The sequence below is a fragment of the Lotus japonicus genome, chromosome 3 (assembly GCF_012489685.1).
Source record: "Lotus japonicus ecotype B-129 chromosome 3, LjGifu_v1.2".
Lineage (NCBI taxonomy): Eukaryota > Viridiplantae > Streptophyta > Magnoliopsida > Fabales > Fabaceae > Lotus > Lotus japonicus.
Window position 1 is genome coordinate 7,673,903 of NC_080043.1, and position 16,394 is coordinate 7,690,296.

The 16,394-nt window shown below is 38.7% G+C and overlaps 2 protein-coding genes across 3 annotated transcripts; one reads left to right on the forward strand and one right to left on the reverse strand.

Annotated features, from left to right (window-relative positions):
* Nucleotides 1-772: 772 nt before the first annotated feature.
* LOC130745366 (eukaryotic translation initiation factor 4G-like) lies at nucleotides 773-10,484 on the forward strand. 2 transcript variants are annotated; one of them, XM_057597559.1, is made up of 11 exons: nucleotides 773-1,328; nucleotides 1,666-1,802; nucleotides 2,046-2,183; nucleotides 2,350-2,420; nucleotides 2,518-2,574; nucleotides 2,837-4,207; nucleotides 4,298-4,595; nucleotides 4,914-7,146; nucleotides 7,230-7,388; nucleotides 9,479-9,673; nucleotides 9,767-10,484. In XM_057597559.1, the coding sequence occupies exons 1-11, from the start codon at nucleotides 1,141-1,143 to the stop codon at nucleotides 10,095-10,097; spliced, it is 5,178 nt and encodes a 1,725-aa protein (XP_057453542.1). In that variant the 5' UTR covers nucleotides 773-1,140; the 3' UTR covers nucleotides 10,098-10,484. The 2 variants fall into 2 exon arrangements, with proteins under 2 accessions (XP_057453542.1, XP_057453543.1); XM_057597560.1 differs by having other exon boundaries at nucleotides 5,010-7,146.
* A 3,129-nt stretch (nucleotides 10,485-13,613) lies between these two features.
* On the reverse strand, nucleotides 13,614-16,394 carry LOC130748585 (receptor like protein kinase S.2-like). The gene has a single exon (XM_057601815.1). It carries the CDS (start codon nucleotides 16,262-16,264, stop codon nucleotides 13,799-13,801), a length of 2,466 nt encoding a protein of 821 aa, XP_057457798.1. The 5' UTR covers nucleotides 16,265-16,394; the 3' UTR covers nucleotides 13,614-13,798.

The window sequence follows — 16,394 nt, forward strand, 5'->3', positions numbered from 1 at the left end:
AACTAATAAAAAAGGTGTTGCACATTTATTTGGTTGTAAGGCCTTCGAGTCGATTGAGATATCAATGGGCTTTGCGATCTTCTGGACTGGTCGAAATAATTTTTAATGATAGGGTTAGTTTTGACAATTTATGAACTATGAATAGAATGTTTTGATCCAACGATACTAATTAAATTCTCTCACCTCTCACGAGTCGTCAGAACACATTCTTTTAACCTATTGCGACCAACACTCATTTAGTAAAAGGTTGTTGTTTTGACTCATATGTTGAGATTTCGAATCTAGGAGTCACATTCATTGAGGGACCTCAACCTTTATTACACTCGAGTCGAAATTGCATGAACAATTAAACACACTCACACACAAGATTAAGCGAAACTAAACAAGAACATCATGACAAAGTAGAGCTACAATACTAGCAGACATGTCGAACTCTAGTTGCATTTCTTACTAATTCATCTGCAATCTTATTAGGTTTCCGATGAAGGTAATGCACATAAACTTGCCAATTGTGAAGAAGCATGTCTCAAATTTGCTGAATCACATCCCTATGCAATAAAAACCAACATCGTGCATTCCCTCTACCACGTTACCACCTCAACACAATCCGAGAAACACAACACCTTACTGAAGCCACGCTCCCACACATAATACAATCTTAGTTGTGATACTAGTTTAAAAAAAATTATTAACACCAATTTTAGTGGCGACCCCACAAAGGAAAAATTATAAAGTGCATGTATCTCCGATGGTGGATGCGATTTTTTAAAATCAAAAACAAAAAATTAAGTGGTGATTTATTAAATAAAATAAAAGTTGCATAGTTTTTTTTCTCTCCCCCTTTTCTTCGTCTTTCTTATCTCACAGAGTCACAGTGTCAGCTCCATTCAACCAAACCCTAATTTCACTCCACTCTTCAGGTGCCGCTTCACTCTGTTCCCAAATTCCTGTTTCCAATTTCCATTTCTCTCTGCCGGAGCAACCGGTTTTGATCCACCGCGTGCGATGATTGCGACGGCGTCGCCGATCTGCGTGTTTGGTTGCCGGGAAAATTGAAAAAAGCAAATTCGATTTCTCTCTAGTTTTTTTTTTCTGTTCAATTTTTCGTGTTTTTGTGAGGGAATCAACGCACTTGGATATATGTCCTTCAATCATTCAAAGTCCGACAGGAACGACCCCGCCGCTTACCGAAAAACTGGGCGATCCACGAGCTTCAATCAGCAGAGAGGTTCATCAGGTGCCCATGGAAGAGGTGGCGGTGGCGGCGGTGGTGGTGGTGGATACGCGCCGGCGAGCACCTCTGCTTCATCACTCTCGTCATCCCGGAGGTAAGTTAGGGTTTGCAAATTTGCTGATTAACTTGTGATTTTTCATTTATTTATTTATTTATGAATAGTGGGTATGTATGTGGATTATTGATTTTTGTTTGTGGAGTAGTGTTGGTAGTGTAGAACTGTAGATAGGGAAACTGGGTTTCTTATTCACAATTTGGATTCACGTTTGTTTGAAATTCGACATTATGATGAAATGCATGAAAATATATAGCAAATTATGTCAACAATTACGTGGGTCGTTGATCTGTAATTTGGTGATTGTTTACATTAGTGTGGTGTTTTTTTGTTCGGGTTTTCGTTTTATTGATTATGGTTGTTGCTTGTGTTATAGTTTTAACAAGAAGTCTAATAATGCACAAGGTGGGCAACCTAGGGTAAACCCTTCCCCAGTGAACTCAACAGAGTTTAATTATGCTTCTGCTGCTCGGATCACATCTAATGGTACTCATGTACAGCCGCAAGTACATGGTAAGCTGTAGAAATAGTTTTTTTAAATGTTTGAAAGATGTGATTCTTCTGTTCATTGGTTTTTAGTGTCTGGTTATGCTTTTCAGTAAAAGTTTACTGGAGAAGCACATGTGCAAGATTCTGCCCTCTATATAACAGAAGAATCTGTTAATTTTTTGGTGAAGAGTGTTTGGTATATAATTATTTATTTATTTATTTATTATTATTTTTACGTAATTCATTCATTTATGTGGTATATGGTAGGAGCATCTGATGGGCCAGTTACGAAGTCGTCTGAATCATCAGCTGCACAGAGAAGTTCTAGAGTTGTTTCTAAAGCTCCAACTTCTCAAAAGTCCTCCATGAGCTCTGATACAGCTGCTCCTCCTAGCCCTGCTAAGGGTATGTTAGCTTTTAGGATTTTGTTGGTGATACATAAAGTTACAGATTGACTCCTTTTTTGTGACTTGTAGCTTGGGTCACTATAAACTGTCCTCTTCACCATTGGTTTTTTTAATTAGCTATTAGTTGTGAGACAGAAGTAATCTGATTATTTATTTTGCACCAGGAGGAGATGCATCTAATGTGTTCTCTTTTCAATTTGGATCAATTAGTGCTGGTGTTACGAATGGGATGGCAGTAAGTTTCTTATATACTCATTGATGAATGTTCGCGTCTTGCATATTTCATGGAATTTTGGGGTGAGTAAAGGATCATATGCTCTTGTAATATGCAGATTCCTGCTCGTACAAACTCAGCTCCTCCCAATTTAGATGAGCAAAAGCGTGATCAAGTATGCACTTTTATTCTTTTTTTCTCTTAAATTCTTGAATTATATTGGTTACAACCATTGCTCCCCACATACGAAGTAAAGAGCTTTTTCTTTTTTACTTCAAATTCTCTGTTATGACAAGGAACTTGATTTGAAAATAGAATCTGAAAAAGGAATGCCATATGTATTTGTACTTTGTCTTGTTGAAGTTAGCTTGCTTTATATGTTTTCACCTTTCGTAGAATTTAAGTTATTTCTTAATGTCTAATTGCTTAATTTTAAGGCTCGTCATGAGTCTTATAGATCTGCGGTTTCAGCGCCAGTACCTCCTGTTCCAAGGCAGCAGCAACCATCTAGGAAAGATGCAGGTTTCACTGAACAATCTAATGCAGGGGAGCCTTATATGGGGACAAAATTTAAACAGGATCCTCAGGTGTCAGCTTTGACCCCATTAAACCAGATGCAGAAGCTTTCTGTTCCTGCCTCTGGGATTTCAATGGTGGCGTTGCCATATCACCAGTCACAGGCATCTTTACAGTTTGGTGGTCCTAATCCACAGATTCCATCTCAGAGTTTGTCAACAGCATCCCTTCAGATGCCCATACCTATGCCTTTACCAATTGGAAATGCTGCACAAGTGCAACCTCAAGTTTTTGTTCAAGGCCTTCAGCCTCATCCGATGCATCCTCAGGGGATTATGCATCAAAGCCAAAACATGAGTTTCATTCCCCATCCGTTGTCCCATCAATTAGGCAACATGGGCATTGGCATGGGTCACCAATATTCCCAGCCTCAAGGAGGAAAATTTACTGGTCCTCGAAAACCTACTCCTGTGAAGATAACTCATCCTGATACGCATCAAGAGCTGAAGCTTGAAAAACGGGAAGATGCTTATTCAGATGGTGGATCATCTGGGGCTAGGTCACATCCTAATGTACCTTCTCAATCCCAACCTGTTAAATCTTTCTCTGCTTCTCATCCTATCAACTATTATTCACCCAGCTCATACAATCCCAGTTCTCTCTACTATCCACCTTCTAGTTCTCTTCCAATGACCAATAGCCTGATAACTACTAATTCTCAGCCACCAATATTTAACTCTCCTGTGAGTCATGCTCCACAAAATGTCGGTTTCATGAATTCCCCATCACTTAGCTCCGTATCTGTTAGTAAAGCTAACACCCCAATTCCTGGCATTGTCGAACCAACTAATGTAGAATTTTCCCGTGATGTGCCTAATATGTCAGGGGTTGCTTCTGTGACTATTAAATCAAGTGTTGTGTCTTCTGTTGTAGACTCGTCATCGGCCAATACCAGTGTTTCTGATGTTCAAAATAGTGAACCTCCTGGTTCATCATTAAATTGTGATGCTGGCTCCACTTTGCCACAGAAAGAGTGTGAAATTTTGGATACCTCTCCACAACAATCCAAGTATTCCAGTGACTCTTCTGTTTCGGGTTCATTGCCAAAACAATCCGTGGCATCTGTTGCTGTAACTACTGTCACTCCCTCGGTGCTTCATACATCTGACGTGAGTGAGGATTCTATCTCAGGTGTGTCTAACGAACAGAAAAGAGAATCTCTTAGCAGGTCTAACTCCTTAAAGGATAATCAGAAGAAACCAGGGAAAAAAGGGCAATCTTCACAACATCAGGTATTTGAATAAATTATTATTCGCTGACATATATAATTTATCTTGGTTTACTTAAATATAGTGTCTGCATTCTGTCTTTTCCAACAACAGGTTTCTGTGCAATCTCCTGCAGTGGATAGTGTGCCTTCTCAAGCTGTTGACAGTGGTATATCTGATACTGGAGTTTCTGAATCTGTCGGAACTAAAACAAATGATTATGTGGGAATTCCCGAAGATTCTCCTATATCTGAGACATTATCTGGTAGCATTTCTGGTGCTATTGAAACGAAGACCAATGGGTCTGGAGAAGCTTCTGCTTGTGTTTCAAGTGAAGGATCTGATTCTGGTGCTCTAGCTTCTGGTAGTTTGAACAATCATATGCATGATAAGATAGATGAATCATCCGAAGGTAAACTACAAAAGCATTATGATAATAATGATGAACAATCTCTTTATGGGGGATACAATAATAGTATTAACTATGATAGAACACTATTTACACAAACTGAAACAGATGCTGCAAATGTAAGCATTGAGGTATTAAGCTTTAAAACACTACACCAAGGGCAGAATGAATCTTCTAGTTGTATTGCTATTTGTGACAGAAAAAGTGATAATTTAGGCACATCTACCTCTTCTGCATTGGATTCTAGAGATGTTTATCTTAGTAGAAATGATCGTGTACTAGTTAATAACGGATTTGTTTCTGGAAATTTTGGCACATCAGATCTGCAGTGTGCTGATCTTCCTGAAAAGACTTTAATGGATGTCAATGATGGTTCAGAGAATTCTGGTGGTGACTCAATGTCTCTTTCGGTGTCAGGTTCAAAGGATACAACAAATTTAGAAGCAAATAGGGGGAAAACTACTACTAAAGGGAAGAAAAAAAGAAGAGAGATTCTTCAGAAAGCAGATGCTGCTGGGTCAACTTCTGATCTTTATAATGCGTACAAGGGACCTGAGGAAAAGAAAGAAGCTGTCTTAATTTCACAGAGCACAGAAGGTGCTTCTATTTCTGAAAATTTGAAGCAATTTCCAGCAGAAGCTGCTCTGTCAGATGCAAAAGCAAGTGAGAAGAATAATCACATTAAAGCTGAACCTGATGACTGGGAGGATGCTGCTGACATGTCTACACCGAAGCTGAAAGTTGATGAAGAACCTCCTCCAGTTAATGATGGTACAGCCAAAAAGTACTCTCGCGACTTCCTCTTGAAATTTGCTGAGCAATGCCTGGACCTTCCTGAAGGTTTTGAAATCACAGCAGACATAGCTGAGGCTTTGGTGAGTGCTAATAGGAATAGTTTCCATGTAATTGAGCGTGATTCCCATCCTAGTCCTGGAAGAATTGTAGATAGGCCAGGTGGGATGTCTCGGATGGAACGTCGTGGGAATGTTGCGACTGAGGACGACAGATGGAGCAAAGTTTCTAATGCTTTTCATTCTGGACGTGGTTTGGATGGAAGTGGAGGTAATGCAGGATTTCGGTCTGGCCAAGGAGGGGGTGTTTTAGGTAATCCTCGTGCACAGGCATCCATGCAATATGCTGGGGGTGTCCTTTCATCAATGCAATATGCTGGGGGTGTCCTTTCTGGGCCAATGCAATCTGCGGGAAATCAGGGTGGAATGCAAAGAAATAACTCTGATGGGGAAAGGTGGCAGCGTGCTCCTAGCTTCCAGCATAGGGGTTTAATTCCTTCTCCTACTTCTCAAACTCCCTTGCAGTTGATGCATAAAGCCGAGAAGAAATATGAAGTTGGTAAAGTCTCAGACACAGAAGAGGTGAAGCAGAGGCAGTTGAAAGGTATCTTGAACAAACTAACTCCCCAGAATTTTGACCGACTCTTTGAACAGGTGAAAGCAGTTAATATTGACAATGCAGTCACTCTCACTGGTGTCATCTCACAAATCTTTGAGAAGGCTCTGATGGAGCCTACCTTCTGTGAAATGTATGCCAACTTCTGTTCACATCTGGCTTCTGAGTTGCCTGATTTTAGTGAGAACAATGAAAAAATAACTTTTAAAAGGTTATTGTTAAACAAGTGCCAGGAAGAATTTGAGAGAGGTGAAAGAGAACAAGAAGAAGCAAATAAGGTTGAGGAGGGTGGCGTCAAGCAGTCTGATGAAGAAAGAGAAGCAAAACGAGTAAAGGCAAGAAGGCGCATGTTAGGTAACATCAGATTGATTGGAGAACTATATAAGAAGAGAATGTTGACAGAGAGAATTATGCATGAGTGTATCAAGAAGTTACTGGGTCAGTATCAGGATCCTGATGAGGAAGATGTTGAAGCTTTGTGCAAGCTGATGAGTACTATTGGGGAGATGATTGACCATCCGAAAGCCAAGGAACATATGGATGCATACTTCGAAAGGATGAAAATATTTTCAAACAACATGAATTTATCTTCTAGGGTGAGGTTTATGTTGAAGGATGCCATTGATTTGAGGAAGAATAAATGGCAACAAAGGAGGAAAGTTGAAGGTCCAAAGAAGATTGAGGAGGTACATAGAGACGCTGCACAAGAGAGGCATGCTCAAGCTGGTAGGCTGGGTCGTGGTGCGGGCAATATTCAGTCAACAAGAAGGAACCCTGTGGATTATAGTCCAAGAGGATCATCTATGTTGCCTTCTCCTAATGCACAGATGGGGGGACTCCGTGGGCTGCCTACTCAAGCTCGGGGATATGGTTTTCAGGATGCCCGTTTTGAGGAAAGACAATCTCATGAGGCTAGGACATTGCCAGTCTTACCACAAAGACCCTCAGGTGATGATTCTATGATCTTCGGACCCAAAGGTGGTCTTGCTAAGGGAATGTCCAGAGGATCAACTGCTATTTCTAATTTGCCAACATCTGATGTGCATTCTGGCTCTGGAGACTCGCATAGAACAAGTACTGGTCTCAATGGTCCTAATAATTTATCAGAGCGCTCTGCATATAGCTCAAGTTTGGATCTTGCGTCAAGGTATGGTTTTTTAATAGCTTTTCTGATCCAGCTACTTTTTATCAATTAAATGCTTCAGAACGTAATATAAACTATGGTAACAGAGACGGGAGAAATGCTGATCGGAATCTTGACAGACCTGTTGCAATTTCACCTCCTGCTCAATTGCAAGGGACATTAGTCTCGCAGAATGCTTCAGATTCTGAGGCATTTCCAGAACGACTGCAGGACTTGTCCTTGTCTGCAATCAGAGAATACTACAGGTATTGTTTTCTCTTTTATTTTTATCCTTTGTTACAGCTTTTGCGGCTAGTTATACTCCTTCCTCATAAGCTTAAACCAACATCTTATCATGTCATTTTTAGGTACAATCCTCTACTAGACATGACCAATTTCTTAGATTGGAATTTTGTTTCTTGTTATTGCTTGAACGTCCACTCGTTTTCACTAATAAGGAAAAATATATCTCATGAGATAGTTGTTTTTGGTGCATGTTATGTTTTATTTGTCAAGTAGGGCCTTCCGTCTTGTGTATAAGTGACTCTAGAAGCACACATAAATCTCATCTTGAAAAGCTTTTTGAATTCCTTTACATATAAATAAAATACTCCTGAACTTGAAAATATTTAGGTCAGACAACTGTTATATTCATTGTTTGTCAACAGTAAACAAATCTGTATTTAGCATGCAACTGGATTGACTCACACACACAGGGTGTCTAGGTGCTGGTTATTAGTTGATAGTACGTAGTAACTATCCAGCTACTATGATGATGTTTCTAAGAATGTATTTGTATACAGCAATATAATATCAAATATAATTTTTATAACTGTTTATGTAACAACAAAATTAATTTATCCGCATGGGATTATCCTACCTAAACCAAACCCCTTGCGCCATTCACTCTATGACTTCACCATCCCCTTATTCTCTGCTTTATGCTGCTCTGCTCTCGCGGCAGTGCCTTCTCCACTCTGCCACTGACCTCTTACCTACCATCAACAGCAGTCACCATGATATCTTGTTTGGTAAGGATTAATGTCTTCAGTACTTTGAGGAATGTGGGTATTATTTAATATAATGTCAGTATTAGATACAGATTTGTCATCTCTGGGTATTTCAATGAAAACAATCCTACGTGGGTAGGTGTTGGGGACATGCAGTGGGAGAGTAGGGTTCAATCCCCACAAATGCTCTCTGTTCTGGTTTCCCTTCTATTTTCCATCCGTCCTGTTGGCGGTTGGGATCACTTTACTAGGCGCACCCATCAACAAAATAGTTCTTGTAGGAGCTAATATGCAATATTGGTCTTCTGTGAGTGAAAAGAGATGAGACTAAAGATCAATATAAATCAAGTCCTGTGTGCTCTTGAGGTGATTTAGCCACTTCTTATTGCCTTAAGGTCTAACTCCTCAATTAACTTTTAGTGCTTAGTTTTGTCTAGACCTTCAATCATACTGTAGCTATTCTGAGGCATTGAAGCATCTTTCTCTCTCTCTTGAAAGTTGAGACATGCAAATGTTCATTACAATCTCTTGGATCTATATAAATCAAGTCCTGTGTGCTCTTGAGGTGATTTAGCCACTTCTTATTGCCTTAAGGTCTAACTCCTCAATTAGCTTTTAGTGCTTAGTTCTGTCTAGACCTTCAACCAAACTGTAGCTATTCTGAGGCATTGAAGCATCTTTCTCTCTCTCTTGAAAGTCTAGACATGCAAATGTTCATTACAATCTCTTGGATCTAACCATTTTATTCAAGTTAGGAGTTTATTTTGATTTGGTACAACTTTGTACTATGTGCTGGTGCCAATTATTTTAATTTCATACTGTTATGAATCTTGTCTTTTAATGGTTGTGTTTTTGTACTTGCTTGTATTGAGGACTAAAATTTTAGTTTATTTCCAAAGTTAATATAGGGGAAAGTTTGGATTACTTCCTTATTTCTTTTTGCAACCCCATTGTTGAAACAAAAATAACTCATAATTAGATTAAGAACCCCTTTGGATGCGGAACAAAGAGCACTTATTGGAGCTTATTCAATGTCTTTTAGTGGGTAAGCTCTAACAAGTGCTCTTTAATTCGTATCCATAAGGGTTCTAAATCCTTCCTGCTTATTAATAGGATTAATTCCTAAATCCTAAATAACCAAACAAACATTGAGTCTGAAGCATGAAGTCCTGCAAATAAAACTATTTAATGGGAGGATGAGACTTTGGAATAATTAGGGTCTCTAGATTTTTAGTGAAAAATTAAAAAAGGTATCAGCGTAATCATGAGTACAAAGCAAGCTTTAGAAGTTGATTACTGGAGTTTATTGCATATTATTTTCTGACTGAAGTTTATGCAATTTTCAGTGCTAGAGACGTGGATGAAGTTGCTCTATGTGTCAAAGATTTGAATTCTCCAAGCTTTCATCCTTCAATGGTTTCTCTCTGGGTCATAGACTCCTTTGAGAGAAAGGACACGGAACGAGATCTTTTGGCAAAACTGCTTGTCAACCTTGTGAAATCTCAGAATGGCACCTTGAATCAAGCTCAACTTGTCAAAGGGTGAGGCTTATTTAACAATATAGTGGCCATTAGAATAATTCCTTTACTTTGAAGACACTTTTCATGTTATTCTTTTCCCTTTTATATGACTAGGTTTGAATCTGCTCTCCGTACATTGGAGGATGCTGTTAATGATGCCCCGAAAGCACCAGAGTTTCTTGGCCGAATTTTCGCCAAAGTGATAACAGAGAGTGTAGTCTCTTTGAATGAGATTGGGCAGTTAATACATGATGGTGGAGAGGAGCCAGAAAGTCTCTTACAAGTTGGACTTGCAGCTGATGTTCTTGGAAGCACCTTGGAGGCTATAAGATTAGAGAAAGGGGACGCGGTTCTAAGTGAGATCCGTACAAGCTCTAACTTGCAGCTGGAGACTTTCCGGCCACCGAAACCTATTACATCGAGGAAGTTGGAGGCATTTATTTAGATGTTAGTGATGCTCATGGTAGGCTTTTTACAGATACATGGGGAAATTTTAATTTGCCAGGTGCTTTGAGGGTACTCAATTCGCAGGGATGATTTTTCTCCGTGAGATGGGTGGGTAGAATTTAATGTATGGAATATCTGTCTTAATATTATTTCTCTGGCATCTTCTCTGCAATTGTAAAAGGTTCACTTTGAGCATTAGAAGTTTCAGGCTGCTATTTTATGTCCTCTTTGTAGATATCAAAGGTCTCTATGAGCATTGAGAATCTTGATAATCTTCTATCTCGTTTATAATTGCGCATAATGGTGAAAAATTTGAAATGCCAAGTTACTTGGTCTTGTGTTTATTCGAACGTTATTATATTGAGGGCATTCATTTGAACTTTGATATTATGTGTAAAATGAAGGATGAATAAAATGATATTGTTTGTAAAAAATTCATGAATCGTGTATTACGATAAGCTGGTCTAGTATTTTTTCCATTATGAAGAGAACATTAAGAGGTCGGTTGACTTATTGTAAGAGGTTCAATTTAGCCTAGCAAATTCTCGGTCGGTTGAGTTGTCATTAGGTTTTCTGTACCTTTTTAGAGGGGTTTTCTCCTCTTTGTTGTGGCTTGTTGAAGTTATTAACCAACAAGGTGTAGCACAACTGGTAGATAGTTGAGCTTCTTAACCATCTAGTCCAGAGTTCGATTCCTGGGCGGTGCGTATGGAGAAGCATTTGTTGGGAGACGCCTACTCACTTAACGTGATCTCAGAGCTTCGAATGATTAGTCTCATAGCTGTCGGCTGTGAGGATACCTTGGAAAACCAAAAAAATTATCCTAGAGGTCGGATTTTCTATCTTTTAGGTAGAAACTTTCTTGGTTTTTTGTGTTTTTTGTCTTCTTTGCTTCCTATCACGACATGTAAACTTTTTATCCCTCCGCTACCACCCACCACCATAGCTCCCATTGGTGTTACATGTTGGGTTCAGAGAGTAGTGCCCAACAAGCTTCATAAAAAAATGCCAAAAGAAGGGCTTAATAATGGAGGCTAGCAAATGAAGTGGAAAACACAACTAACAAAATGCTAGAGTAGCTTTTAATTTGGATATGTTGAAGTGGAAATCATTCCTTTATTGGACAAGCTATTTTTTTCTATGCCTTATTCCTCTGTTTTTCAAAAAAATATATAAATTTTATTTTTTAATATATATAAGCGGTGTCCCGATATCATACTTTTTCAATTTCAGGCGTGTCGCATTGTTGGTGCCTTATTAATTTGTATTATTAAACTGAGTGTTTGGTAGCATTTTTTCTTATTACAAACTAGGTGAATCCTGTCAGGATTTGCTGATGATTTGGTTATCTAATGATTTATAAACAGTCTTATCGTCATCATGGAGCTAGATATATATTTTGATGGATAAATGTCACCTGATTGGAGAGCCTATCCCAGCAACCAAATGTACGGGTAAAACTAAGTACACAAACATTGTTGAATCTTCTTTAGGAGAAAAAGAGAAAGAATTTGAACTTTTTCACGAAAAGATTAAACAGGACGAGGAGAAAATAAGGTCACTGATTACTAAGAAAGAAAAAATTTCCAAGCTTCTTGAGGAGGAGCAAAAGAAAAAAGAACTTGTTGAAAAGATTTCTGATTCACTAAGGCTGAAAATGACCATATAAGTTCAATGTTGTTCACCACGGGTAAAGTTAAGATCCTCAACCCGGAGGCCGGAGCTTAAAGATGAAGGAGCTTCTTATGAAAAAATTACTCGTGATGGAAAGATTTGTGTTGTTGACAAAGAAGGAAACTTTGTGCCTTGCCTGGATTTTCATCCTCCTGCTTAGTTTATTTCTTATTTCTTTTCTATTATGAAATGTACCTTGCCAAGTTAGTCTTAGGCCTAGTTTGGAAGAGCTTATTTGAGCTTATCTGACAGCATAAGCTCTTATGCCAGTGTTTGGGAGGGCTTATGCAAACAGCTTATGACCTGCCATAAGCTATTTTCAGCTTATTTTCATAAGCTACTCAGGATAGCTTATGAAAAACAGCTTATGCTTATATACAACTTATTTTTAATTTATTTCAATAATTTTTCAAAAATAGCTTATGAATAAGCGCTTATGTCATAAGCGCTTATGACCATAAGTGCTTAATTAAGCTGTTTTTCCAAACGGGACCTTATTCTTATGCTCTATGAGCATCTTTTGATTACTGAAATTACTTTTTCAGTTTCTATTTAGACTCCCTTAAATTTGTTAGCATCTGAGAAAGCAATAGCATGTCTTAAAGAAGTAAATAACTAGATAACTTGAAATTCTTACTGAATTTGACTTGAGTTCCTCTTTATTAGAGAAACTAACTAACTTCTTAGGAAAGATATCAGCTTACAACATAAATACAATTGTCAACATTTCTAACTAATTGACTATTTGTTTAATACAAAATCCTATTAATTCTGGTTCAACAGGCCCTTGCTTATGAGTCTCAGGCCTGATTAGAGACTCTTTAAGCCTTCTAGAGTACACTTTAATAATAGGTGGTCTAATACTTACTCTATCATAGTGAAAGTTAGGATTAGAATTGAAAGAAACTTTTTTTGTAGAGTTTGTAGAATGTGTCCTTGATCAGATTATCATGTAGCAAATGCTTTGCGAATTTACGTCATTTAAGGATTTCTTATGAATGTTGTACACACATAACATGATGTTGATGGATAGAGAGAATATGGATAAAAGGATGTTAATATGATTTCTTCATGTTTAATCTATCGATTTGATTTGTTTAGTTGGCTGGTTGCTTTCTATTTGTAAGTTTTAGACATTTTTCATTACTTTGATGTTGATGGATGCAAGCGCATACAATTTAATGCATATATGCAAGAGTATACAAGTTTTAGACATTTTTCATTATCCACTGATAATTTATTCAGCAGAAACTTAATATTGTGCTTTCCTACTTGATATTGAAACTGAGATTCTTTTCCTTAACTTGTGTGATACTAGGCACTAGCTCTTCATATTTACTTGATTCAACTTCCCTTTCTTTGAATCTTCAACGCATGATAAATGGATTCGGGGATGTTAAGCCCTTTGTTAGAGCTTATTTAACTTATCTTACGACATAAACACTTCACTAGTATGTGCTTGTTAAAACTTGTAAAAGGCTTATAAATAATTGCTTATTGAATTAGCTTTTTTCACACAAGCAATTAGGTGATAGTCACCAAATATTTAATTAGGCCTTTTACCTAAATGTGTCTGAATCAAGAATAGGAAGTCACTTTCAGGGAGTCCCATTAAAAATGTTTTCATGAGAGGGGTTAGGTTTGGTGTGGATGAATAGTTACATCAAATAGACAAATAGGAAGTTATACTGCACAGAACACTACTTGATGTTAGATTTTGAATGTGATGAACCTTGGATTTGCTCAAAGCTGAATCTTTTCCTACATTATCTTGATATTATGGCATAAATGTATACAATCTGTTAGACATTAAAAGTAATAAGAAAAAAAAGTATAGAACTAGAATAGAATGAGTCCTGCTTTAGCAGAAATATATCCAATATATTAACCTTCTCTTTGTTATATACAACCAAGGGTAGCCAATAAGCAGAAAATTGCTAAACCATAAAAATACAAAGAAAAAGCTTTCTCTATGTTACAAATTATCAGTGACTATATTGTTTCTTCACTTTCTTCTGCACATTTTTACTGTATTCCGAGAGCTTGGATTCTCTTAACTAGTGACATAGAACTAGCATTTCTCTGTCTCCATTCTTCCCTGCTCTCCATGTTATCCCCCATGATTAATTTGTCATTGCCATCAAGGATTTTCACTATTTCTCTGGTGCTTGGTCTTAGTTTTGGGTCAGAACGAGTGCAAGCAATTCCTAATCTTGCCAACCTCATCAGTTCTTTGTAATTGTACTCTCCATTTAGGCCTATATCTGCTAATTGCTCTAATGGTCTATTTCTTATCTCAAATTCATGAACCTTCTTTACCAATAGTACCTCTGGTTGCCTAAAATCCACTGCCATGTGTCCACTGATAACTTCAAGCACCACCACACCAAAACTATAAACATCAGCAGCAGCTGTTGCCTCGCCCGATTCCACATATTCCGGTGACATGTAGCCAAAAATACCACAAACTGATTTGCTCCTATCAATGATTACATGATCACCATGCTCATTTCTTGCCAAAAATTCAGCTAGAGCAAAACTACCTAGCCTTGGGTTCATATCAGGGTCAAGAGTAACTGCTGAAGAAGTGATGTTCCTGTGAATGACTTGTTCATCCCATTCCTCATGCAGATAGAGAAGTGCTGATGCAAGTGACTTCACTATGCTGTACCTGTGATGCCACTTGAGGACAGAACCCCCATTTCTACTCCCATTTTTATGATGGTGAAGTTGGTTACTCAGGATTAGTCTTGCCGAGTAATCATAAACAACAAGCATCTCTCCTTGCTCAGTGCACCATCCTCTAAGGTGCACCAAATTCCTGTGGCGAAGCCTCGCCAAATTCCTCAGCTCATTCGAGAATCTATTTCGCAGTGCGGGGCATGTCTTCATGCCAAGGCGTTTCACCATGACATGGTGGCGGTCATCAAGGATGCCATGATAGGCAGTTCCAAAGTCTAGCTCTGCAACCCTTCTTGACTCTGAGAAATTATCAGTGGCTGAAACAATCTCCTTGTATGATATCTCCCTAGGAGTTTCAACCACAGGAAATGATGGATGATGATGATGTATGCTCCTACTCTGAGAAGAGCTTGTTCCACTGTTTCTTTGTTCAGCTTCAGCAGTTTCATATATAGTCTCTCCTAAGGCTGTGACATATTTGGAAGAAGCATGATGATGGGTAGAACTTTCTGTGCCTGTGCCTGTGCCTTTTGTGTTGCTTGGACTAGTGTCTGATGAGGAAGACAGAGAAATATACATAGGATGGGAATAAAATGAAGGAAGTGCTGGCAATTTGCTTGACATTTCAGAAAGTGCATCCACAATCCACTTCATGCTTGGTCTAAATTGTGGGTCATGGAGTGTGCATAAGAGACCTATGTGAATATAGTGCTTAATCTCAATTTTTTTGTAGGAACCATCTAGTAGCCTTGTACCCCCTGCATCAACAAGCTTCCCTTCATCAGAAAGCCTTCTAACCCAATCAAGCAAAATGATTTGATCATCTGGGTAGGTAAGATCTATAGCTCTCCTTCCAGACACCAATTCTAGCACAACTATCCCAAACCCGAAAACATCGGATTTCGAGGTAGCCATGCTTCTTTTCTGGAAGCTTTCAGGGGGTAAATAACCAATTGTGCCACCAATCCTTGTTGTCTCAGCCAACCTGAAAAGGTCAAATTTGGTTGGTGCTTTCCTTGTTTCATACTCAAGCTCATGCTCCAGCCACCTTGCTAAGCCAAAATCACCCAACCGAGCATTGTAATGAGAATCAAGCATAACATTGCTAGTTTTCACATCTCTATGAATGATTTGAGCTTCCAATTGCTCATGCAGATAGTACAATGCAGCTGCTAAACCTTTCACAATTTTCACACGCCTGAACCAGCCAAGAGGCTCTTCTTTCAAATTCTCGGGCCGGCGAAACAGGACGCGGTCAAGGCTGCGGTTAGGCATGTATTCATAAACCAGGTAAAGCTGGTCTTGGAAAACACACCAACCCCTCAATGGAACCAGATTCTTGTGGCGGAGGTGCGCTACCGCCGCTAATTCCGCCGCAAAAGTCTTGTCCAATTGCTTCCCTTTCCCTGCTAAGCAGCATTTCACAGCAACCACTGTTCCATCACTTGGCAAAACAGCCTTGTACACTTTACCAAACCCTCCACTGCCAAGAACTTCATCCTCAGAGAAACCCCTTGATCCTATATAAAGCTCAGCATAGCTGTATATCCTTGGATTGTCCCTCCCAATCTTGGCACTGAGTTGAACACCACCAATATCATGAAACAACACACCAGAGTTTCTCTTCTTGGTTCTCCTTGCTCTCCCATACAACTTTGTCAAAGAACCATGAAAAAATGCAACAAATTGACACCCACAAGACCCTTTAGGCTGTTTTTTGGCCTTAACTAGTTTCACCCCCTTATCAAGTTGCTTTATTTCATCATCAGCATCTGAAGGTAGAATGATGCAGAGTTGAGTGAGATGCATAGCTGTTTTTATGTGTGGGAAATGAACAATATTGCTTTATGAGAAAGCATAAACTTTTTGGACATGAAAATGGCTAAGGCAAATGGTAATGGTGGTACTAATGGTGTGTTGCAATATGTTATGTAATGGA